This window comes from Coenobita brevimanus, chromosome 89 (assembly GCF_032717465.1).
Source record: "Coenobita brevimanus isolate Jiangsu-jjx chromosome 89, ASM3271746v2, whole genome shotgun sequence".
In the NCBI taxonomy this organism is placed as follows: Eukaryota; Metazoa; Arthropoda; class Malacostraca; order Decapoda; family Coenobitidae; genus Coenobita; species Coenobita brevimanus.
The window spans coordinates 20,464,762-20,492,451 of NC_137042.1; the positions used below are offsets into that span (position 1 = coordinate 20,464,762).

The 27,690-nt window shown below is 39.5% G+C and overlaps 1 protein-coding gene across 1 annotated transcript; it reads right to left on the reverse strand.

Annotated features, from left to right (window-relative positions):
- Positions 1-1,760: 1,760 nt before the first annotated feature.
- Positions 1,761-27,035, reverse strand: LOC145411459 (uncharacterized). Its single transcript, XM_080281503.1, has 13 exons — positions 26,976-27,035; positions 25,845-26,122; positions 24,145-24,331; positions 23,452-23,643; positions 21,741-21,899; positions 21,025-21,292; positions 20,322-20,441; positions 19,805-19,911; positions 18,302-18,503; positions 16,666-16,929; positions 7,454-8,415; positions 3,442-3,652; positions 1,761-2,184 (listed from the first exon to the last, which is right to left on the reverse strand). Exons 1-13 carry the CDS (start codon positions 27,005-27,007, stop codon positions 1,987-1,989), a joined length of 3,180 nt encoding a protein of 1,059 aa, XP_080137629.1. The 5' UTR covers positions 27,008-27,035; the 3' UTR covers positions 1,761-1,986.
- Positions 27,036-27,690: the final 655 nt, after the last annotated feature.

Below are 27,690 nucleotides of genomic sequence, written 5' to 3' on the forward strand. Positions count from 1 at the left end.
AGGATACACAAGATCTTATATAGCTGCATTATTGGCCAGAATAAATAAGCATGTCAACACTGGTTGGAGAAACTCAAGATGATAGTATGAGGCCCTTTGTTCATATTATCATCACAGTAGAGAAAAATAATGACAGTTATTTAAGTTATATCCGTTCAACAACATTATATAAATACTGCAACAACAACAATACAGTAACAGCAGTAACTAATGAATAAATATTCAACTACAGTACAAGTTCAACAATTATATGGTTATATCCTCCCACTGCTGGCATTCCAAAGCTGCAGACTTTCCTGAATGGCATGTTCCCTTCCAAATAATTAGAAGCCTTCCAGAATTTGAGATTAAGCACTCCAGACTAGATAATGCAACACAGTACAGTACATATAAAAAATAGTTAAACTATAACACAACCAAACAGGCATGTGATGCAACATTGCACCATAACATTGTAATAAAAATATAAGGAAACTAATTTCGTATGTACACTAAAATGAATGCAGAAACTACCACTTATCAAACTGGAATGCAACATATGATATGTCTGGGGGTAAAAAGAGACAACTGTACAGCATAAATAGATGATGTGGCATCATAGATACAATTCAGCACATTATATACAACTTACTCATAAATGAAGCTACCTTTGCAAATGAATACTGGAATGTCTTTACTCATGTCTGACAAGCACTCATGTTGTCAGGATGGAATGTCAGGTTTGCATGTAAGAGAATGGGATAAATTAAGGTCTTCAGCACACAGCTAATGAAATCAGAGTGCCTAGACAGAATACCCACACTGCTTATCATGAACCGTACCGAGAACACAATGATAACCAGAATATACTAACATAGATGACACAGTGTATGATTATGTGTTAGCATGCCAGATCGTCATAGCCAGCTGCTTAAATACAGTACAGTACACTAGTTGGTTTTATATTGATTTCTTAAAACATCAACCACTGTTTTGAGCCCATGTAAGGTACAGTACTAATCAGTCGTGGTCATGTCAGAGGCAACTTAAATATTTAATAATACTGTAGTATACAATTCAGAATTAAAGAAAGTTTTGTTGCTAAAACTCTGTAGATATTTAGTTAATTCTGAAACTAAAATATTGACAATACATCAGTAGAATTACCGTACATAAATACAGATTAATGTTTACAGTGGGAGTGTTGTGCATCAGTGTACAGTTGTTAATCAAGACAGACACTGAACATTTACAATATCCAGCACTATTATACTCCAACCTATACTTTATCAGGTTGGTTAAACTATACAATATATGGAAATGTCTTGTACAGTGTAAAAGATAGCACATGTTTGATTGAATTCAGCTGCTAGCTACAAAAGGTCTTGCAACACCTGAGGCAGTGGTAAGTTTTTTCTGTCCTCATAATTATGGTTTCATTTTAGTAGATCACTGAGTGTAATACAGTATCTCCTGAATGAATAATTATTCACTATGCACAAGTCCAGTTATCTTCTTCAGATGAAACTGATATCCTAACTAGGAAGTTAGTGTACTACTCAACTCATAATGATCTTTCTGACTGTAACGGCTTGGCATCTTATAATTACACTGTCTTGTCAGACCACAAAAAAGTTTTCAGTATATTTCACAAACAGTGAGTATACGTGTATTGTCTCAGCCTCAGTGCCCAGTGTCACTTAGCATTTTTGCAATTTTCTTTTCTGGAATATGTAAATAACTGTTTATCACCTGTAATAGAGCAGCCTGATGCTTCATTTTTCAGTTATTTAATTAGCTGATAACTCTATTACTTATTCCTTCACTATCTGGTTTCTTTCTATACTAATTTAATACAGTATCTGGTGTCTGAATCTCTGTTTGGGCAGTTTTCAAAAGCACATACAAAGTTTTCAAATTAATCTTAGTCTCTACTTATTATCTGTGTTTCCAGTTGCACAGTCATGTAGATGCCTTCATTTTTTGTCTGATAACTGGTTCAGACTCTCACCAGTGACTTGGGTCATCATGTCTGGGCAGAGGGGGTGTGGTGATTACCCTGTTTGACTTTGGACTATTGTGGAGGTTCTCAGTCAGCCCCACACTAACCTGGGCACTAGTGCTTTCATCCTCTGAGTCCGAAGTGTCACTGTTGAGGTGATGATGCGGAGAAAGGTGGAGATGATGAGAAGGGCCAGCACCACTCTGTAAACAATAGTTTCAGATTAAGACACTGCTGGTATTTTATAAATCCGGAAATATGCTTCTGGTTGGATATTTAGATTATTATCCCCCTTCAGCCATGGGACATTATTTTACTCTTGCCATCTCCAGATGATTTTACTAAACTAAGGATGCATATCTGTCAGTGAGGAAGTTAATTTAGTCTATCTAACCCTTCGAGTTTGAAAACCTCTCCCAAGCATCATGAATACCCTTGAATTTAGCACAAATGATATACACATGATGTCGTGTGAGTACATATGTACCTGGTATGTATATATGTATGTACCGAGGTTAATACATACTGTACGTGTATTGAACACAGTTTATCTATAAACATGGTAATGCAGTATAAATTGTGAATTTCTGCATTTTCTAAGACAGTAGATAGGGAGCCAAATGTACATTCATATGGGATTAGATTAGGGTTCCAGCAGCTTGAATGTTGAGTGAATGAGTGTGAGCAGTTTCATTGGTTGTGCTGTAATTTAGTTCTCCTGCTATCACTGCTTTCATCTCTTCTTTTCATTCTGGATGCTACCTAACCCCATCCTTAGGTAGGAAAAATAAAGGTCAGGATGATGATAACAATGATGATGATCTTACACTGAATTATTAAGACCCTGTTTCACAATACGTGTGTTACATGTTCAAGCCTGACGCTGGGCTACTGCTGTCCATGCCATTTAATTCCTTTTGCCAAAGTACATCACTGTCATTTTATTCTTGTCATTACGCGACACCAAAGTGGCACACACTGTGAAAGTGACCCACTGCCACGTTGGAGGAAAGATCATGATGATGATAATGATGACTGATGATGATGATCACGATGACTGATGATGATGATATTGATGAATGAGGATGATGATGATGATGATGATGATGATGATGATGATGATGACGACGATGATAATGCATTTGTGGATCGTTTACTCAGATTTCTACACACCATGAGACTGGAAGGACAGCACCCTGTCAGCATCTGTTACTCTGTTCACTACCTGGCACTTACTACCACAGTGCCCAAGTGAGAAGACAGGTTAGGATGATAATGATGATTTATTGTAAATATGAATACTGTATTCATATTTCTACCCACCATGAAACTGCATGGATAGTGTCCCAACATGACCACCTGCTACCCACCAGTGCCCACCACCAAAATGCCCTAGTGGGACAAATTTTTAGGATAATGATGATGTAAATGTTAATCCTGTACTTAAAATTTATGCTCACCATGAGACTGGAAGGATAGCGCCCCACCACTCCAGCTGCATCCATTACTCCACCTGCTACACGGCGTCCACTGCCTAACTGCCCAAGTGTTCCAGAACATGATGGTCCCGGCTCCTCCTCTGACCTGGTCCCTTCGCTGCTCTGACTGGATCGAGTAGGGCACAGAGGGCGATGGTGATTTTTGCTGCGAGGAAGGGGTCGCCGCATGAAACTGCAAAGGATAAACGATAATCATCAATGCCGTGATCTTTTCTCCTGTCTCAAAATGGGGTGAAGAGACCTATGAAAAAAAAAAAAAATGAAAAAGAAGAAGAAGAAGTAGTATGTGGAGGCATTGCTGCATGAACCCTGCTGAAAGAATATGATTGTCATCATCATCATCATCATCATCATCATCCTTGTTTTCACCTAGAAATGGGGTGGAGATCAAAGGAGAAAACATGAGAGTTGTTATCTGAGGTTATCTGAGGACACTTAAATATGAAGTAAAAAGAAATTGAATCTTTAGGTAGATGGGAGGAAAAATGCAGACAAGTAACACATACTTGTATGTGATGAGGCCTGCAAAAAAAATAAATATCAATCAATCATTTCCTGTGGCACCCTCGGGGATGCATAGGGCCTCGATGAACTCACACCACCACATCCTATCTTGTGCCAACCCCTCAAGATCTCCCCAACACTCATCTCCAGCTTCCCGTCTCATTGTCCTCACCCACGTCTCTTTTGGCCTTCCTCTACCTCTCCTACCAAGTGCCACCCACCCTGGTGTACCTCGTACTATTCCCTGTCTCCTATAGGCTACACATGTCCTAGCCACTTCCATCATGAGAACCTAACATATTCATCGACCGGCTGCACTCCCGTTATTTCTCTAATTCTACTATTTGGTATCCTTTCCCACCACTTAACTCCTAATATTCTTCTAAGTGCTTTGTTTTCAAACACAAAGAATTTATTTTCCATAGTCACTGTGCTGTACCAAGACTCATGTCCATAAATAAAGATACTCCTAACCATTACCTTATAAAGTTTGATTTTTGTATGCACAGAAAAATTTTTATTATTCCAAATATTTTTAAGCATTCCCATTGCCTGATTAGCCTTCTTTAACCTTTCCTCGAATTCAAAGTTCAAAGAACCATCCTTGGCTAAATAAGTACCTAAATATTTAAACCCATCAACTTGCTTTACAACCATACCTCCAATTACACACTCCTGCGCATTTTCCATATTCATATTGATTATTTCAGTTTTTCCACAATTAATAACCAAACCCACCTTGCGACCTTCACTCACCAAACAGTCCAACACTCTCTGCATCTCTTCTGGCCCATCACAAATCAAAACTATATCATCTGCATAATCTAAATCCAAAAGTTTCCTGTTCTCTCCCCAAAGTATACCTGCACCGGTTTCTGTTCCAACGCGTTTCATAATGTAATCAATGACCAATATAAATAGTAAAGGCGATAGAACACCACCTTGAATTACTCCGGACTTGACTTCAAACGAATCACTCAGACAACTATCAACCATCACTTTACAAAATGTGTCCTCATGCATGTTCATAATGACCCTCACAAACTCCTCTGGTATTCCATAATGTCTCATGATCTTCCCCATAGTCTCTCTCGAAACACTATCAAAAGCCTTTTCAAAATCAACAAAACAAAGACTTAACGGTACTCTCATTTCATTAACTTGCTGCATCAAATGCCTAACTATAAAGATCTGATCATTGCAACCACATCCCTTTCAAAAACCAGCTTGTTCAACCCTCAGAATACCCTCAGCCACCGGCTCCAATCTATTTAACAACACTCTACTGAAAACTTTCAAAGCTATCGGTGACAAAGAGATTCCCCTCCAATTACCACATTCACTCAGGTCTCCCTTCTTTGGAACTTTAACAATTACACCATTCTTCCAAACTGATGGTAGTAACCCCGTCACCCATATCTCATTGAATAGCTTGGTCAAGATCATTATTAATCTATCCCCCTCCACTTTAAACATTTCCGGAAATAAACCATCCTCCCCTGGTGCCTTATTATTCTTTAACTGTTTTACTGCTTTCTCCACTTCTGCAAGCCTCAACTCTCCTGTTTCTATATTTAAATCTTCCTGAGCAGACGGTATATCCTCTTCTGGTGGTATTGGTCTATTAAGAACTGTCTCAAAATGCTCTTTCCATCTATTTTTAATATCTCCATCTTTGGTCATTAAATTTCCTTCCCTGTCTCTAACTGGTAATTCCTTGCGTTTACCTGCATTACCACTCAGTTCTCTAATCGATTCATATGCTATTCTTTGACTCTGTCCATCATTTTTGTTTATTAAGATTTCAGTCTCTGCATCCTTTTCATCCACACATCTTATTTTATCTCTCCTAGCTAACCTTCTTACTTCTGAATTCAAACTCCAGTACGCAGCTCTTGCTAATTCAATCTCTCGTTCAACAACGCATTGCATCTCACTCCTCAATTTAGCCTCACCTCTCTTTTTTATCATATCCCACGTTTCCTCTGATATCCATTTCTTTCTCCTGAATCTATGTCTCCTTCCAATCGTACATTCAGCAGTCTCATGCAAAACTTTGTTCACATCTTCCCACATCTCATCTACACTTCTCTCCCCCTCTTCCAATGTTTCCAACACCAAAAACCTATTTCTGCATTCTAATCTGAATTCCTCCTTTTCTTCTCCTTCCCTTCTAAGCTTAACAATATCGTATCTACCAACACCAGATTTTTCCTTCTTCTGATTTTTAAGTTTAAACCTTATTTTTGCAATGCTGAGTTGATGGTCACTACCAATATCCGCTCCCCGTTTAACATGAACATCTAGCAGAGAACTTCTATGCCTCCTACTGATAGCGATGTGATCAATCTGATTTTTATGTTTTCCACACGGCGACACCCAAGTTGTCTTGTGTATATTGCAATGCTGAAAGAGTGTGCCCCCGATGACTAAGTCATTTGCTAGACAGAAGCTTCCAAACCTCACTCCGTTTTCACTCATCCTACTACCAACTCCCATCTTACCCATACATGCCTCAAATCCCTCATTTGAACAGCCCATTACTGCATTAAAGTCTCCAACGCAGATCAAAACATCATGTCTAGGTACCCTTCCTACTCCTTCTTGCAACTTTTCATAAAATGTGTCTTTCCTTTCATCGAGTGCATCATTAGTAGGTGCATAACACACAAACAGACTGATGTTGCCATGATTTATTAAAAAAAAATAAATAAATACTAATAATAGTAATAATAATAATAATAATAATGAAGCCTATTTCTATTCTGAACAGGAACAGCATGGTACACCTGTGTGGTGAGTGTGCCTCTTTTCAGCAAACATTTCTCTTAAAAATGCACCATCAGCTTTGGAATGTAATAAGAAGCTGCATTTTTTGTGATAAACACTTTTTCTTTCGACTGCTGAATTTATGATTTCATTGCTTGTTGGCTAGGAAGGATACAGTTACTGTATTTGGTTTATGCAAAATTTAATAGATTTCTGATGGTAGTTTTCAATTTTCATACAATGTTCCTATTGCATTTCAAGTAACAAATGGGAAATACTGTAGCATTATTGGGTAATTGGCACAAGAAGTCGGAGGGATATCTTGTTGATACTCTAGAATTACCATAATAGCCCCTGTTATGAGAATTCCTGTCTCTGTTGGAAGAATAATTGCTTAAATATCACCTGTTGGTGTATAATATGTGTGAAGTAAGAATGGTGGACTATTATTGCAGCAAATGATGATTTTTTTTTGTCATTTATGAGTACAAAAACTGTTATCTGAGAAATGTGTAGTAAAAGTGAATGGTACCATAACTCTTGATTTGGCTCTGAATAAAATATATATATATATATATATATATATATATATATATATATATATATATATATATATATATATATATACAGTATATGTGTACTGTATACATTGTAAGCAGCACTACACAGAATATACATTAACAAAATTATTAGCACTTACCACTTGCGCTTGATGGCTTGATAGTGACCATCCAGTAAACCCTCATCACCATCTTCCTCAACATCTTCCTCATCCTCATCCTCATCATCATCTTCCTCTTCCTCAGATGCCTCATGGCCCACAGAATCGTGACTGGAGTCCAGCTCGCTGGAGGCTATTAAATCAGAATTGCGATTCAAGATATCAGGATCAACACTTGAATGCCTTTCCTCTTCATCTTCGTCATCTTCATCCTCTTCCTCATTACTTGTGGAAGAAGACTGACTCTGAGACATCATCCCATCCTCCTCTTCCTCCTCTTCTTCGTGAGTGCGCTGTGTAACCTCCATTGGAGTTGTTTCATCGGGAAAGTCTTCCTCTGGACTCCCAAACCTTGGAACACGACCATAGCCCTCTGGGAGTGCCCTCTTATCTGCCAAGACACGTTCAATGGCGTCCCACTTGTCACTTAGTTGATGTAATATGTCAACATCATCTTCATTATTATTAAGAATCTGCAGTGTCTCCTCAATGCTGAACTCTGGCTGCCCTACACTATCCCCTAGCAGCCTGGGATCAGCTGTAGGTGGGAGGTTACGATTGGAATCACTCGAGTCAGTGGAAACATAGCGGGCATATTGACGACACTGGCAGGGGCTTACTGGTGTCCGGGTGTTGCCATTAGGGCTGGTTTCCTGAGGGGCAGCCAGACAGCTGCAAGTTTCCACACCTTCTTCCTCTTCTTTAACTGTATTTTTTTCTAATTTTTCCTCCTCTCCTTTTTCTGTTACCCTGTTTTCCACTTCCTTTTCTCCTGTTCCATCTTTTAGATTTTCCCCATTTTCCCTGTGTTCAGGATTAAGGGGTGCTGAAGGTGACTTGACGGGTGAGGTATCTGTTTCACTGACATCCATGTGGTCAGTCTGGGTGCCGGAATCGACCAACACTGGTACACGCTCCTGGCTTGGGCTCAAGCTGTACCCCTGCAATGATTAAGTCATAAGTGATGCCATAATTAATCTGCTCTGAAGTTAGACCAGTTGTTTTCTTAATCATTTCATTATATAGTCATTTCCCTGCCTAAAATGATCTGACAGTGTCAGGAGTGTAATAAAAAGATGTCATTGTACTGTACTGAAGGCATTAGAAGTTATTGTTTCTAACTCCTTCTCAGTGATGGGTTTCTCCTAAGCTGAATTCAGCTGCCTTATTATAGCAAAATTGAGATAAGAAAGACAGCCTATATTGGAAGGATTTTTTTTTTTTTTTTTTTTTTTTTTTTTTTAAAGGTGTCATTACAAAAATCTCTGTTAACCCATAAACTGTTAGTACGGAACTGTCTTTAGATGTTCATGGGTGGGTATGCATAAAGAACTCTTACTGTCTCCAGACATTCAGTCCACAGGATATTCAAATTTGAAGCAGGCAAGTTTGGTATCCATCAAATTCCCTACAGATACATATCCTGTTTCCCACTGTCATGACTTTCTGCTCCCAGTATCTGTCAGTACTTCCCTGGATTCTGAGGGAGGTGACACTTCTTTATCCACATCTCATGGTCTGCTGCCCATCAACTCAGCACTATCATAAGCCACTACAATATTTCAAAAGGTACTTTATAAGGCAAAAATTAGATGGATACGTTAGCAGTAATAGTGCGGGCAATTTAGATGGCATTAAGACCATCACTGGAAACGTAGATTGAGGAAGACATGGGATGAAGTAGTGTGTGCTGAAATTATATATACAGGTATTACCAGGGAACAGGTGCAAAACAGAGCAGAGTGATGGAGGGCTGTCAGGTGAACCCAAATGGCCCATGATATGTGGAAAACAGATATAAAACCCAAAATGAATGATGGTGATAATGATGATGATGTACTAGGACATATTATGACAATACTGATGACCCTGATAGAAGTTTAGGAGTGTCAGAGGGAGAGAGTGGAGATATAATGCTACAGCCTGCTGCCATCAACTAACTGACTGTAGCATGTGCATGTATTTACCTAATTGTATTATACAGGATTTGAGCTAAGCTCGTGTTGTCTCATCTCTTTTCTACAAATATTTATTATCCAGTGCAGATTTAACCCATTCACTGCATCAATGTTTGTTTACATGTACATCCTGTGTGCGGCAGTTTTCAAATATTTAGAAAAAAATATTAGAAAAAAATAATATTGTCAAAAGATAGAGAAAAAAGTCCTGAGTTCAATGGCATATAACAATATAGGAAACAAAAAAATTACATCTGATACAGGTCTGTGAAGTAATAAATATTCCCTGTCCGGTGTTGCTTGGCGAATGATGTGTTATGGTTGCACTGTGTTGTCAGTGTCAATCTTGCGATCAGATAAGGTGTAAATCAGCATCTGAACCATCACTGTCATCATCTAGCAACATATCACTGTCATTACTACACTCATCCAGAGATTTCATCCAGTATTTGCTTGGGCTACTGCTGGCGGCAGCATGGAGAAGACTTTGCACCTTTACCTTTGGCATTTTGTAGGTAACTGAGCTGAGCTCTGCACCTCATAAAAATGCTTAATGTATGTATGGCAATATTGTATAGGGTGCCATGAGTTGCTAGCTGATTTATTTCGTGCCATTTCTGATGGCGGAATTTTGAAAGCAAGAAATCATATATGATACAGCCGCAGTCAATGGATTAAACACGTGGACGCTCTCTGCTTGCACCACCTCTCCCTCTAAATTATTTCAGTTGTCTATAGTTCTGTTTGGAAAACTAAATTGTTTTATATCACCGAGCCATAGACTCTTCAGTTTGCATTCATGTCCTCTTGTTCTTCCATCATCTTTCACAAAGAGGTCCTGTCTATCCACGTGTTCTGTTCCCCTTACTCCTCTAAACATTGCAATCAAATTTCCCCTCACTCTTCTCTCTCTGAGGGTAGGCAGTTTCAACTTTCCTAATCTCTCTTTATAAGACAACTCCCTCAAGCATGGTGTCAATTTTTTAGCCATCCATTGTATTCTTTCTAGTTTAGTCGTATGCTTTTTCAAGTGGGATGACTATATCACTGCTGCATATTCTAGCCTTGTTCTTATCATGGTCACTATTAACTCTCTCAGCTTCTCTTCATCCATATAATTAAATGCCACTCTCATGTTAGTTGGCAGCCTGCAAGTTCCTACAGTAATCCTGTTTATATGTTTCTCTGGCAATAGATTATCCTGTATTGTCATACCAACAACCTTTTCTTCTTTTGCCTTCCTTATTATTTCATCTCTCGTCTCGTACACATACCTTGGTCTCTTATCATTGACTCCCAGTTCCAATACATAACATTCATTAGTACAGAATTCCATTGTCCATGTTTGACTCCATCTGTAGAGTTTACCTAGATCTTTCTGCTATTCCTTACAACAATTTACTCCTTTAATATGTTTCATAATTTTTGCATCATCAGCACATAAACTCATATAAGTACTCTACCCTTCAGACATGTCATTTATATATATCAAGAACATAACTGGAACCAACAATGAACCCTGAGGCACTCCATTAGCTACCTTTTTCTACTGGGAAAATTTGTCTTATTGCAGTTCTCATTTGTCTTTCTGTCAATTAATTTTCCATCCATTTTAACAGTTTGCCATGTACACTTCCAAAGATTTTCAGTTCCCATAATAATCTTCTGTGTGGCACTCTATCAAAAGTCTTCCTTAAATTCAGGCAAGTACAGTCTACCCTTCCTTCCTTTCTTGAACAAAGTAAATCACTCTACTATAGAAGCTCAACAAGTTTGTAACACAAGACAACTCATCACTAAATCCAAATTTCTTGGACAGTATTAACATATGCCTTGCAAGGAATTTAGTCCATCTTTTTCTAATGACATTTTCAAACAGTTTGCAGACTATACTAGTAAGGGAGATCAGGCTTTGGTTAAGCGGTTCCTCCCTGTCACCACCTTTATAAATCGGAACTACATTTGCTCTTTTCCATTCAATAGGTAGCTCCCCACTTTTTTATGGAAAACCTTATAATATCATAGATAGGCCTCACTAACTGGTCTGCACATTCTTTCAAGATCCAACCAGCTACTTTGTCTGGTCCCATTGCTGTTCTCACATCTGTATCCTTCCTCAACTGAGGAATCTCATTTCTCTCAACTACTACTGTTTCCAGTTTCAGGGGTTGCATCTTTGTTACAGGTTCTAGGAGTTCCTCTTCTGTTACAAACACCCACTGCAATTAATCATTCATTATGTTCCACATTTCCTCTTCTTTTTCATATAGTACATCACCATCTTTCAGTCTCACTATGCTGTTCTTTTTTCTCATTTTACTGTGAACAAACCTGTAGAACAGCTTGGGTTCTTGCTTTTATTAACGATATCCTTCTCATATCTTTGTTTCTCTTCCCTTTGTACTTTTACATATTCACTTCTTACTTCTTTGTACTCATTCCAGGCTTTTTCAATTTATCTTACTTTATCCTATGCTCTGTTCCTAGTTCCCTATATCTTTTATTAAACCAATCTTTTTTTCAGTTTTCCTTTTTTGCAGCAACTTTAGGAACATGGTTTCTGACTGTCTCATCATATATATTCATAAAGATGTTATATTTCTCTTGGATATTTCTCCCCCTCTCCATTTCACTCTTGTCCATATTTCTGAAGTATTGTCTTAAGGAGTCAAAATCCTCTCTCTCCCGTGGTTATATCTATTTTGTCAATGTGTCTCTTCGCTTTCTCCCATGTCCCCACCCAATACCTCCATCTTCATAACCTGGTGGTCACTCTTTCCTAGGGGGTAATGATACTGTAATTTCTGTATATCTTTACAGTTTCTTGTAAAAAGCAGATCCAATCTTGATGATGTATCCTATCCCTTAATTCTTATATTTTCTTTAACCAACTGTATTAACATATTTTCCGTGATCAACTCCATCAGCCTATACCCTCAAGTTTCTGGATTGTTCCTTGCATCAGCTCCTTCCCAATCGACCTCTCTATAATTTAAATCACCCACTAGCAGCAGTCTAATTCTCTGCTCAGTTATCTTCCTTAGCATAGTTAGATACTAATTCATTAACTCATTAACTGTTCATACTCATCCCTATTCCAGGCTTTGGTCCATGGTGGCGTGTACTTCACTACTGGGTCTAGCTTTTCTCCATGTTCCTCCAATATTTCCACTCCCAGTATTTTCCCTCTCATATTTTCTAAATGTACCCTTTTTGCATTTAACCCTTTTATCAGTCATAATCATCATTCCTCCTCTAAACTTTCCTTCTCAATCTTTCCTCCACACATTATAGTCTTCCCAGCAAAGCACATTTGCATAAAATTCACTCTGTAATTAAGTTTCAGCTAGACATACCACTTCTGACATGTTTTCCATAATACAGTCACCAAGTTTTAGTTTCTTTATCATTCCATCCACATTTGTATACATTATCGTTATCATGAGCCAGCGTCTTCTTAATCATGTCCATATTTGCTCTAACTCTACCAAGGCCTACCAAATCATTTTGTACTTTTTATTTTAGTCCTTCTTCTTATACTGTACCACTTTTTGAGGTGTGTGTGAGTGTGTGTGTGTGTGTGTGTGTGTGTGTGTGTGTGTTTGTGTGTGTGTGTGTGTGTATTTACCTGGTTATGATGTAATAACCGAACTGAAACTTAACAAATTAATCACACTGGTCTGACCAAGATTCGATCTCAGGCCCCTCTGGCTTCCTAGGCGCAAACGTTACCCTTGAGCCAAACAGAGGATCCCCGCTTTGCCTCTAAGCAAAGCAGTCTTTTATACACCCCATTACATCACCCCTTTCTTCCCTTGGTGATTAAATCTGGTCAGTTTTGAACGCATATTTTTTTTTTTTTTTTTTTTTTTATGCGAGGAAGAAGGAACCAAAGGCCATGAGCCCGCAGTAACAGTTCCCTCCAAGAGAAAAACAAAATACAATAGAGAGCCAAATTCAAGATCCGATCATTTTGAGATGCCTGGACACACTGCGTTTGAAAGACTGGAGATCATAGGCAGGAGGAAATACAGACAGAGGGAGACAGTTCCAGAGCTGACCTGTTGCATGAATGAAAGACTGGGAGTAACGGTTAACTCTTGCATTAGAGAGTTGGACAGAAAAGGGATGAGAGTTTGCTGCCAGACGGGTGCTACGCGCCCGTCGTAGAGGTGGAGGAATGCAAGCAGACAGTTCAGAGGAGCAATGACCATTAAAGTAGCGATAGAAAAGAGATAAAGATGCAACAGTGCGGCGAAGAGACAGAGGTTGAAGGGAGTCAGTAAGAGGAGGAGAGTTAATGAGACGAAAAGCCTTTGACTCCACCCTATTGAGAAGAGCTGTATGTGGGGAGCCTCCCCACACATGAGAGTTGTACTCCACACAGGGGCGGATAAAACCCCTGTATAAAGTCAACAATTGTGCAGGGGTAAAGAAAGAGCGGAGTCGGCTTAGCACACCCAATCTCTTGGAAGCAGATTTTACAAGAGATGCAATATGATCTTTCCAAGATAAGTCCCGAGTAAATGAAACCCCAAGCATGTTCAAGGATGATGCAGGATTAATCTGAATATTATTAAACATTAGTGGGTATACCTGTGGAAGATTTTGTCGGGTTGATAGGTGTAAGAACTGAGTCTTAGAAGCATTAAAGACAACCATATTATTTTTACCCCAGTCAGAGATATGAGCCAAGTCAGACATTAGGTGTGCCATAGCCTCATCCCTTGTTTCTTGAAGTAACTGTTGAGATGGGCGTTGCGGGACACATAGGCATTGAAGGCCACCACTGGGGGCACTGCGGACCACACCGGAGTGTTCACCCCTAGGATGTAAGGCCTTAGCCGCTGTCAACAACATCATTGCCCTCTAACCATCGCCTCACATCCCACACCGCTGCCAGCCAATGTAATAACCGAACTGAAACTTAACAAATTAATCACACTGGTCTGACCAAGATTCGATCTGAGGCCCTCGCACTTCCTAGTCACGCGCGTTACCCCTGAGCCAAAGAGATGATCCCCGCTTTTCTTCTAAGCTACGTGGGCTTTTATGCACCCCATTACAGCGATATACAGGAAATGAGCTATTCGTGGGGTCCCGTCTCTATGTCTCAACCAGTCAAACTTTGCTTTAAACTCATTTAAGTTTTGGACTGGACAATCTCTTTGTCCAGGCTATTCCACGGGTCAAATACATCTGTATGGAAAACTATATTTCTTGATATCTTTCAGGCAACTTGTCTTTTTCAATTTCTTTCCACACCCTCTCATTGCTCTCCTGTCCCGTACAAATAGATCTTCACTGTCAGTTTTGTCTACTCCCATCATGGCCCTGAACATTGCAATCACATACTTAGAAAGAAAGATATATCATGAAGTTGTTACAGAATTAGAGATTTTAAAAATTTTTTGTGTCTGTTTTGAGGAATGGGAGATTTTTAGCCATGTTTAAAGGTTAAAAGATTATATATATATTTTTCAAGTAGACCAGTTTCAGATTCAGCAAAGAAAGAGAGGACTGAAAGCAAGTGCATCCACAAGTTTGTCTTTTGCCTCCACAAAGTTATTTCCAATTACAATCACATTCTGATACTTGGACTCACTGCAGTGATAGACTGGAAGATGTGAGTTGTTGGATACTGCACTTTTTTAGATAACATCAGCTGATTAGGATTATTCCAGAGTGTGCCATATGTGTATAGTATTTGAAGGAATGAGAAACATATAATTATGGAATACTTTTCCAATATAAAGCAAGCTGGAAAAAGATTGAGGAATGCAAGGTTTAGTACTAAATCCTTTTTACAGTGGAAATACTTCATATGAAGTAAGAGAGATCAGAATTTATTCCTTTATAAGAGCAGCAGACCTGAAACAGTGAGGTAAGACTGAGATCACAAGACTGAAACTGAAGAGTACAGAAATGCAGAAGTGGTTGTATAATGTCTTTCATCCACCCTGTTAACCCCTTCAGTACAGTGATTTTTGTATTTTTCAGTTTTCAGACTACTGTTAAACAGTTTCACTTAGTTTAGGAGAGAACTCTTTTTCTGAAAGGGTAGGAACTATGTCTGTTAACCCTATTAGTATGATCATATGTACAGTATAACATTCTGGATGTTTTTATGCTTGTGCGAAAGTGCAGCGGTCTGTGGTAGTGAAATGTGGGGAGTTAAGGATGGTAGTATATAAAGGTACATGTTTATTGACATAAAGGTCAAATGGATGTTCAAAGACATACAGAGACAGAATATTATGTGCTGAATTAGCCCCTTCTCTATAATGCTCTTTTCATTTTGTTCACTCTACACCACCACCAGATGATTTTATACATGTTGGAAAAGACTTCTCATACTGAAAATGTTATTGAAGGATAGACATAACCTCTGCAGTTGAAGAAATATCCTTGTAGCTTAATAAAATCATCCTGAGGTGGCAAAAAATAAATAAATAAATCCCACTGGACTGAAATACTGCAGTTAGCAGGACATCAGGGTATTGAATGCAGTAGCTTGGTGACTGGCAAAGAGTCTGATATGTATGACAGTAACAGGGTGAAGTATTCCATAACCTGAATGTGGCAGGGAGAACTCTTGCCTGCATACAAGGGAAGATGTGAGGTGAGGGTCTAAGAAATGACACAAAGGTTAGGATATTTGGCCATGTTACTGTAGATGATAGTGCAGCTTGGAAGTTGGACATCAGCTGAAAGGCTGATCCATGATGGGATATAGCACTGCTATTGTAACTGTACTGGATGTATGGTATGGCTGTATGTATGCCAGATGATCGTATTCAGCTTTGGAGAGGCCTTTCAAAGTGTAGGGGTTTATCCTTACGGTGCTTACACTGTACCTGATTTTCAGTGTTAGTTCCAAGTAGTGAGGCAAGCATATGTACTGACTGCTGTTGAGAATTGGAATACTACCATTAATTATCAAAACCTCTTAACATTTAATATTCAGAAGTTTGCCATGCAGAAACATTTTTTTTTTTTTTTTTTTTTTTTTTTTAACTGCAAAAAGAACCCAGGGCTGAAAGCCTAGATAATTTGTCCTTTCCAATGAAAACTGATGATAATGATATTGGCTCTTAAGAGGATGTGATATTTCCAAGACTGATTATGAGAAAAGTGATACATGTCCATGTCCATGTCATCAATGTTGTGCCATTGTTAGTAGGTTATTGCTATGTTACATTAATTATAGATTAGATTATATATAAAACTCACCCTTCTGTCATGCCTGGGACTTGCTGTGGTAGTGTTGGCACTGACATATGCCACCACGCCACCATGACTTTTGTTCCTCTGATGTCGTGCCCGCCTACGCCCTGACCCTCCTGATCTCAACACCACCTCACCCCCATCTGGCTGCTGGGGTGCAGGGGCTGTAGTGGTAGCAGTTGGGGTGATGTGTAGGGATGCAGGTCGGGTGGTGGAGAGGGGCATATTGTTGGAACCGATCTCAGTGTACAGCTGCTTCTTAGACCGACCCTGTGGAGAAACAATACGTATTAAGGCATGGTCATGCCAGTGAGGTGGAGTCAAGATTCCAGGACTTGAATGATGAATGAATGAGGGTATTATCCATACCGCTGGATTTTCTGTTGATTAGTTCTCCCTCTAACATGATTTTCACTCTTCTTGCTTTCTGGGCCCTACCTCGCCCCTTCCTCAAGTGGAAACAAGTACAGAAGTACTAGATAGATGCAAGAGCTTCAGATATAAACTGAGAGCTTTGGGGTCCTAATATGGGGATATGTTAAAGTTACTAAAGTCTTAGAAGTGAAGCACCTTTTTTCCAAAAAATGTTAATGAATGACATATGGACAGGAGAACTCAGGGCAGTGCTCTCACCTTTAAAAAAAAAGTGGCCATTATGATGATGATGATGACGATGATAATAATGGAGGTGATGACAGTGATGATGATGAAGAAAGAAGCAGAATGACTGTCAGTTCTATACATATTGTTGGACACCTGCTAGGATTGGGGGAACCCATTAACCCTTTCAGTCAGATGATTGCCATCTCCAGTTATTTTGATGATCTTCATGACAGACTTTTTAAATTAGTGAGGCTAGGTGAAGCTGTTACTGACTACTTCATTGTGAGAGATGCTTCTTAAGTTGAATAAAAATTATCTGGAAGTCACAAGACTCCTCTGCCTGAGTCCAGAGGGTTGAATTTTAACTGCTAGTGATCCTGCATCCCTGGTTCAGCCACCTCTAGTAGCACACCCAAAAGTGGGTAATCTTAAATGTTGTACTTGCCTCTCTCTCTCTCTCCCCCTACTGTGCTGAACTCTCATCATTATCATCATCATCATCATCTTCATCATCATTATTATCATCCTTTGCTACACTGGGTGAGAATGGTCCAAATACAGAATAAAAAAATCATCATAATCACCATTTTAATCACTAATACACAGGGTGAGGAAGATCTAGATGCAAATTAAAGAAAGCATCATCATCATCATCATCAAACTTTTTATCATCATTACACTCAGTGGGATATATATATATATATATATATATATATATATATATATATATATATATATATATATATACTGAATAAGGTTGGAATATTACTTACCTCTGTTTCACTCCAGTACTGACACTGAACTACTCTCGCATACATCCAGCTACTCTTTCATATGCATCTATTCTTTCACTTTGAGCACCCCACTAAGCCTACTTTATTCATGCTTCTCATAACTTTACATTTACATCTAGCGACCACTGACTTTGCATGTGTGGATCCTTTCACCTTGTGGCAGCTTTTCATGTGCCAGTCATATTAACCTGATAAATGCTGAATCAAGGTGGTAATACACTCAGTTCACATGAACTTATACTTACTGCACTAGACCTAACTGGAGTGGTGGTGGCAGAAGGATGGTGAGAAGGGTGTGGGTTAGGCTCAGGGCTGGTTGCAGTGGAGGAGGTGATGTTACCTCCTGCAGCCCCTCCCTTGCGTGCCTGAAGTCGTTCCTGTGCTCGGATCAGTGGCCGCACTATTCTTCGCTTTCCTTTGTGGTGGATTTGGTTGGCATGCTCCCGTCTGGAGGGGATAGATCTAAACTATATATATATACTGTATATTTAACAGTAAGAAATTCTAATTACTTATCTCATGAACATTTAATGTCTACTTTTACAAAGAGAACATGTATCTGGTACAGTTGACTGAAACCAAGATAATATTACCCTATGAAGTAGTCATACCAGTAGGTAACTGACTTCTGTCATTATATTATTCCATACTGTAGAAAAGTATGCAGTACATTAATATACTGTACTTTACTTTATACCCATAATTTTTCATCTTGTATTTACAGCACTACCTTTCCCAGCATAGTAAGAGTTTGCAAAATACTTGTCAGGGTTTTCTATATTGTTGTATGTTCAGTGAAAAAAAATCAGGGTCACTTTATGTTAGCTTACATCACTTCACACATACATGAACTAGAAATGCTTGATGCCAAAGATGATATATTCTGACCTCTTCATTGCACTGATGCCTTTATAAACTGTTTTACGACAGAGACTTTATATGGCTCTTTCACAGGAAAGTCAATTGGCACTAGCCTGAATACCCCATACAGTAGTACCACAGTGTTACACAGCTTTAAAAGGCTTAAGTCATATTATGGTCTACCCAAGAGAATGGTTTTACTTATTCATATATTACACATATTTTCTTACTAATCCATGATACACAACAAATAAATGATGGAGGGCTAACAAATATATATTTACCATTACACATGTACATATGGGAGAATGGATTTTATAAATTATCAGGATTTTATCAATTATTTTTGAAAGTGCAACCTGCAACTCAGAAATAACAGAATCCATCTTAGCTAGCAACACTGTAAATAAATGGCAATTATTTGACTTCCCAAGACACCTACAAACAATATAGCTACTGATGCGCACATACTGCTTGTGCTGACAGATAAGAAATCTGTTTGTTTGTTTTTTCTTTCTTTTTATTTACAGTATTTATTTATTTATTTATTTTTGTTTGTCTCTGCAGATACAAATTGTCCACATTTATGAATCTTCAGCTGATCTTGTTGCTTTTATTGTTGTTTTGCTACCCTAGTTTGTGTGATCGTGCAGACCCATCAACTGCAGACAATCAGCCACTCCAGCAGGGCCATCCTTTGCAGTGAACTGACGTTCCCATGCTGCTGACAACATTTCACCACAGTGAAGCTTGGGGATCAGTGTGCAACTTTTGTTCGTGGGTGGATGCCACATTAGTGTCTCCACCCAGTTACCAGGGGCATCATAGCAGGCTCCACATCACCCCATTATTTGACTATATGGCTAAACAGTGTTAGTGCAACTTACTTTAGAAGTTCCTTTTCACGCTGTTCTAGCTGTAGCATGGCTGCTGACAGCTCCAGATAAAGGTCATTGGCAATAACTAACTTCCTCTCCCAGTGCTCCCGGATGTCCTGTTGGGCATACACAGATTAGAATCCTTATCAGTAATATAGAAGCAGAAAATAAAGCAAACAACAGATATAACTAGATACAAAACACACACACACACACACACACACACACACACACACACACACACACACACACACACACACACACACACACACACACACACACACACACACACACACACACACACTCTGGACATAGCAGGGATGATAAATGGCAGCTTAACAGAAAAAATGTTACAGCAATTAATAGTACATTGTTACTGCAAGTCATCATGATATTTTAATGAATACAATTTGCTGTTTACGATGAATAACAGCAGACTACATTTTAGGTATCTTTCCTATATAACTTAGCATTTACCTGTGTAAAAAACTGTCAGCCCCCCAAAATGTTAAGCAACAGTCTTCACCTGTGCATGCTTTAGCTCATCATGGCGTCGTTTAACCAAATCTTCTTCTATGCGTGGAATGTGCGACCCTCGTGAGTTCATGGATGCCATCTGCTGCCGAATCTCTGCTTTCCATGTCATCTGCCAAAGAGAGTAGCAGGTCAAGAAGAAAGATCGAGAGAGAAAGATAGGGAGTTAGAAGGACACAAGAATGATGTGGAAATGGAGATAAAGAAGGCTGAACAATAATTGGAAGAAGGAAAAGGGAGGGAGGGTTAGTTAAAGAATGAAAGGATATCCTCATCTCTCTTCATAAGTAGTCTTCCTGCCCCTCATCTGTTCACAAATCTCAGCTCTTCACCAAATCATAAATGGTCTCCTTGCCGTTCACCTCTTCACAGATGGTCTCTAGCCCTTCATCTGTCCACAAATGGTCTCCTGATCCACTGTCTCTTAAGTTACACAAAAATGGTGTCCTAGCACTTTATCTCCAAGTTGCATAATGGTGTCCTAGTTCATCTCAAAGTTATATAAATGGTGTTCTAGCTCTTCATCAGCTCACAATGATCTCTCCCTTCATCTGGACAAAATAGTTTCCTAGTTCTTCACTGTTTTACATGTAGTCTCCAAATCCTTCATATCTAAGTTCTCCTATAGGCTTTTGTCCTCACTGGTGGTCTTCTAGTTTCTGATTTCTTTCACATCTGGTTTCCCAGTCCCTCACCTGTGTTTTGAAATAAGTGTCTGGTGGGGTGCTCCTGATCTCCACAGCTGCTATGTCCAGATGCATGAGGATATACTTGAACGAGGGTCTGTAGCGTGGCTTACTGTTCCAACACATTTGCACAATCAGACGGAAGCCATCTGGGCAGGTAGATGGGATTGGAAGATGGAGAGAGTTGGAGCCCACACCATAGATTATAGCAGAGTTGTCCACGTCACGGTAGGGAATCTCACATGTCAGCAGCTCCCACAACACTACACCAAAAGACCTGCGGTGATGGCATTACTTGAATTTCGTGGTGTATGATTTATGTGAAAAATTCAGTGTTAGATAACTTTCAGAGAGGCACCATATTACTGAAAAGCTCATAGTACAGGATACAGCAGGGACCAAATATCATAATGATTCAGCAACCATTGTACTGTAAGTGTCAGGATTCAGTTTGTCTGAAGCAGAGTGCACTTTGATTTATAAGTCAGTCACTGCTGTATCAACAAAAACTCAGGTTATGGACATTAGAACCACTTGTACTGTACAAATTATGAACTATTTTAAACATTATCTATGCACAAATGATGTTTTTGCAGTATGCAGTAGGCTAATGATTTACCAGCAGTTAACACTTTTTTCATCATAAACCAAATTTTTCATGCCCAGTAAAAAAATCTGACAGTTATCAACTTGTATTGTACCTCTTGATTACCTTCCATACTTACCAAATGTCAACCTTTTCATTGCATGGTTCATTGCGGATAACCTCAGGTGCCATCCATGCAAGTGTACCAGCAAAACTCATTCGGGTACTGACTTCATTCCATTCACGGCATGTCCCAAAATCGCTAATTTTTACCTCCTGATTGCTGCCAATCAGGACACTGCGAGAGACAAGTGAAAGTCAGGGTGAATACAAAACAGTAAATGAGAATGAGTTAAAGTAAACACAGATTAGAAGCCATCATTTATAGTAAAAACACAACAGTGGCATTTTGCAGCAAATTACCGAGTTACCATAAGAAAATCCTGAGGAAGAGAAAAGTTAAGCCTGTGTACCAAATTTGCCTCTGACAGATAATTCGTTTTTGTTTTCGTTTTAAAGGCTCCAACATGCTTGCATGTGTCGGCCTTGGTCACCTAATGGCAGCTCTCCACACTGCACGATCCATTGCAGCCTACCTGTTCAGTCCCTTAACCCTGAGGTCACACTTAATGACCTCGTCCCATGTCTTTCTCGGTCTACCCCTCATAACCCCACCCCCATTATTAACACTTCTCACCTTCCTCACCCAATTATCATCCCCCATAACTACATTCAGCTCCACTTTGGACATAAAGGACTATCACAGCATGATTACTCCCTAACAGGTGACTAAATCATACTATGCCACACTAAGTGACTGATCAAAACTGAAATTGGTTCTTTTTAATATGAATACATCATTTGCATATCTGACAATGGATAGATAGGTAGACTCTAATTATCAGTTTCTGTGTAGTGACCTCTGATTTATAATTTTGTATTCCCAACTGGCTTTGTGTATTATGTACTTTCTTTAATGAAGTATCACTGAAGTGACTGACAAGAGGCAACTGCAGACCGTACTGTCTATAACCACTAGATTTCAAGCTAAAAATACAATTTCCATCCATCCATTCATCCATCCATCATCCAATCCTACATTGCCCCATGAGGAGCCGTAGGAGCCCGGGGCTAGGAAAGTTGATCCGGGCATTTAAGATAAGAATGACCAGTCTCACTCATCCCTGAGTGGCAATACATGAGCAATAAACCCCAACCACCCCTTGGATATAAACCTTCACCGGCTCAATCTGATTGGGGCACCTTTATTACCATTCTGAATTATTGCACTGTAATAGTACTGAGCTATAATTTTCACTGAAATTGTAGTCTTCAGAAATTAATCACTCCAAAAATGGATTTTCCTCACCTTCATGTACATATATCCCTAGTGATTCATAATGATTCATTTCATTATTTGCTTTGGAAAATCATCTTGGTTATTAAATGCAAGGTGCATATGTGTGCCCTGAGACAGAAATATAGTATCGTGTATTATGTCCAAGTAATTCATTTACTCATTAACCTTTATTCCTCATAGACCAAATGATTTTTTTAACCACTGGGAAACCTCTTGAGATGTTATGGTTAAGAACTCTATTAATTTAACCCTTAAACCTCTGTGAACAACTTATCTGTTTTACTCTGACTGTTGTCAGATAATTTCACTCACATCTGGAAAACCTCTTGGGGTATGAAAGGTTAATAATAAAGATAACAGCCTGTTCCATATTATTTCCTTTGAGGTGTAAGGGCCTGAAGCTAAACTGCTTTGGTTAAGAACATTTAAGGGTAGAAACACCATAACTAATTAAAATTTAATATCCATGGTAAGACAGCATAGGACTCACTTGGGACTCTTGAGGTCTCTATGGATGATCTTGTGCTGGTGGAGGTAGTTCATGCCTGAGGCGATCTCTTTAGCCCAACTGGCCACACGGTCAGGAGGAATGTCTCTTCCATCTTTAAGCAGGTTGTAAAGTGGACCATAGGGACAGTATTCCATGACTATGCAGTAGCAAGGTGCTGCTGTGCAAACACCACTGTAGGAGGGAACAAGATGTGTAAATGAGGAAAGAAATGGAACAGATAAAAATGATATAACAGTAAGGAAACAAAAAGAAAATAAGCATACAGTACTTATATTTTCCACTGTTATTTCATTACTTATGTATATTCCTGCACTCTCTTTCACTCACAAAAACTAAGTAATAACAGTCACTTGGCCTGTTGAGAAAGAATTTTTATGGGTGTACACAACCAAAAAGTTGCAAATGACCACTTTTTACTCCTACACTCATTCCATTTGCATGATGAATATGACTGTTGCCATACCACCTCCATTTTCAACTACAATGCAACTCCCAAAATAACTCAATATGTCATCAAGAAAGACCAGCTGTATACTGTACTGTGATTCCAGATACAATGGGTGGACGGGAAACACATTTTACCCACTTGTCACTAGCAATCAGTCACATAGGCACGTTTTTACTCAAAGCCAACTTGATGTCAAAACTAAAGCCTTCCTTTCTTTCACTCACAGAAACTGGACGATGTTGGGATGGTTGAGCTTGCGGAGATGAGTAATGTCAGTCTCCTTCTGCTCTCGCACCTTCTTGATAGCCACCCATTCTCCCTTCAGCTGGCCCCTGAACACTGCCCCCTGTGCACCTGAACCCAGCCACTGAAGATTGGACACTTCCTCAAATGGTATTTCCCAGTTGTCCGCTGGTTAAGGGAGATTTGAATGTTAGGAATACAGAGTAGAGTACTGTAGATAGGTATCAAGCTTGGCTGTCCTAAGATGAAGATAAAGTTTGCAGAGGGAAGAGAAGCTTTTTTTATACAGTACAATAGCTCATTCATCTTAACGAGGCAGAGATGTTCTATTGCAGCTTATTTCCTGTAGCTCAGGGCAGTCACTATTCTGTGATGCTGTATACACTTCATAAAAATTTTTCGTGATGCACTAAATTCTAATGTTTTGTAAGAGCTCAGTATTTAAAACAGAGGGAGAGGAAAAGAGAGAGAGAGAGAGAGAGAGAGATCAGATCAGATGAATGATTAATAGGGAGTTAAAAAGATTTGTATGATTAGGGAATAATGAAAGATGAGAGAGAGAGAGAGAGAGAGAGAGATGAATGATTGATAGGATGTTAAAAAGATATGAAGGATGAGAGAATAATGAAAGCTTAAAGAAGAGAGAGAGAGAGAGAGAGAGAGAGAGAGGGGATGAATGATTTTAGGGAGTTAAAAAGATAGGCATCATATGATAAGCAAATAAACAAAGATGAAAAGAGAGAGAGAGAAAGAGAGGAGAGAGAGAGAGAGAGAGAGAGAGAGGAGAAAGAGAGGATGAATGATTATTGGGGAGCTAAAAAGAAAGGCATGATATGATTAGCAAATAAAGAAAGGTGAAAGGAGAGAGAGAGAGAGAGAAAGATGAAAGGAGAGAGAGAGAGAGAGGAGGGGGGATGAATGATTGATAGGGTGTTAAAAAGATATGAAGAATGAGAGAATAATGAAAGATGAAAGGAGAGAGAGAGAGAGAGAGAGAGAGAGAGAGAGAGAGAGAGCAGGTGAATAATTATTAGTGAGTTAAAAAGGTATGCATGATTAGGGAATGATGAAGAAGAAAAAGAATGCCACCCTCTTATTCCTGCCTGTCATAAAAGCCAACTAAAAGGGGTAGGAATAGGGGAATGGAAAGCCAGTGTAAGGAAACGCCAGCTCCATTGCAGAACCCTTGTGTTGTAAGCAGCCTTACACCTCCTATGGGAAAGGAGAAAGGGAAATAGTACACGAGACATCCACTCTTCTCATATTCGTAATCCTTGTAAAAAATGCATATGCCCTGCATTTCACTACTCACTATGGCAGAGATTTTGAGTTAGAATTATCGGTGGCATTACACCTTTTTATTCCCCCCCCCCCATCAGGAGCATAAGGACCCAGGGCTAGGCTAGTCATTCAAGACATTTATGGCAAGAATGACCAGTTATTCATCCCTGAGTGGCACTATATGAGCATAAAATCCCAACCATCACTTGGATTTAAGCACTCCAAAGGGCCATATGCAGTGCAGTGATTTCACTCACTAAACGTTGAGACATGTACAGTATATGTTGGTGTTATGGTTACCACCCACCGGATTATAATTTCCTGGACAGAAGATGGTTGAACATATAAATGATGTCAGCATAAGTGCATGCCATAACCATTTTCTTAAGGGGCTACTTACACTGGGCTTGCTTTTCGCTGAGTGCCGCCTTCCCAATGATTGTCCACACTGGGCGAAGACATCCAATGATTCCCTCGAGCCAGTTGACCCTCTGCCCGTCCTTGTACCGTATCTGGACCCCATTGGGTGAGTCTGGGCTGCTCACCTCCCCTCCCTCCACACTGCCCCCTCCTCCACCTCCCTCCAGCTGGAACCGGCCCCCCTGCTGAGGTTCCATTGGAGTGGAGCGCTGGGAGTGAAGCTGAAGGTTTTGTAGCTCTTCCTCCATCCTCAGCATACTGTAAGAGGATAATGAATAGGACTCATTGTTAGGCTGCAAACTAAGGGAAAGTAGCTTAGTCATTCAAAACAGTTGTTGCAGTATAGAAACTTGATTTACATGGTTATACTGCAACGTAGGTGAGCTGTGTAATTCAAGAGTATTGTAGAAAACATGATGTACTGAATCACAGGTTAACGGACATAGAAACAACGTAAGTGAGGCCAGTCATAAAGAGAAAATGAAATACTGAACCCTTATACTTGCCTACGTCATTTAAAGTACTTCATTCCAGCCACCGCCAGACAAACGATCTGATTAGCTGAGGCAGATCCTTTCCAGATATAATACCCTTTCTGTCAAAGTTCTGCAAAACGACCATTGCTTTCAGAGAGTGAAGAACGAATGTAACCGTCCGTGCTTAAGAAAAGTGGCCAAGGATAAGGCAACTAAGATGTACAATATCTGACCCAGTAAAACCAGATGCTTTATAATCCCGGAAGGGAAGGCCACAGACAGATCATTACATGTTACTCTGTATTCCGCCCCCAAGCTATCTTTCCTCCATCTCACACCACCCATATCAACATACCTCTCTACCCCAGCCCTCCACCTCTTCCTCGGTCGTCCCCTCCCAACAGAAAAGTTTAACATTTCAGAAAAACCAATTCACAGACTTCCAGTTTCCTTCGTAACCTGTTGGACAGTAGAAGATGAAAGGTTATAATGGGAGGGGAGTCCCACAGACTATAAACAGCACACCAGCATAATGACCTACATAACCCAGTGTTAATAATAAAAATTGAAAATACTAATAATACGCAATGCCGTAGTAATAATGAAAAAAGCAACTCCCATCATTTATTCCTTACCCAGTGTTCCTTCTCCGTAGTACAAAATCCATAATGCCAACTTGCTTGTGCACTTGGCGGGAGTTCCTGTAACATCTAATGATCCAGCCGTGAGCGCACAGTCACCAGAACACATCAACCATTCTCCATGTCTCTTACTTTTTAGGTATTGCAGCACTTATTATCGTTTTCAGTATCTGTGTACCATATTATTTTTCGAAGTTCGTTCCTTCATTCTCGCTTTTCAGTCGACACACGAAGTTATCTGAAGCTGTGGATTTTTTACAGGGGTACTTTATAAGCATACCCATGACTTAGAAAGAAGTATTTTCAAGTTACAGACCATTCACTGAAACTTGCGTAACTAGTAGTAGTAGTAGAGTGCACACTTGTTTCAAGTGCACTACTTATCCATTTAGAGAATTTGGTGTCGGCCATTATCAGCGTCTCAGATTAGTGCCAGCTTATTCACACACACACAAAAAAAAGTATATACAGTATAGCAGATTCAGAACGCTAATATTATTGTTATTGTTATTATTATTATTATTATTATTATTATTTGCGCGTCCACCTTTGCATGTCATTAATTCGGCAGGTCTTACGAATTAAGCCTTTTTTATTGTGTACTTGATCAGCACGTTGCCCCACCAGACAGATTTCACCAGCAAGGCCACGACCACTAACCCAGCGGCCACCAGTGCCATGGGTTGACTGGCTGGCACGCAGGTGAGGG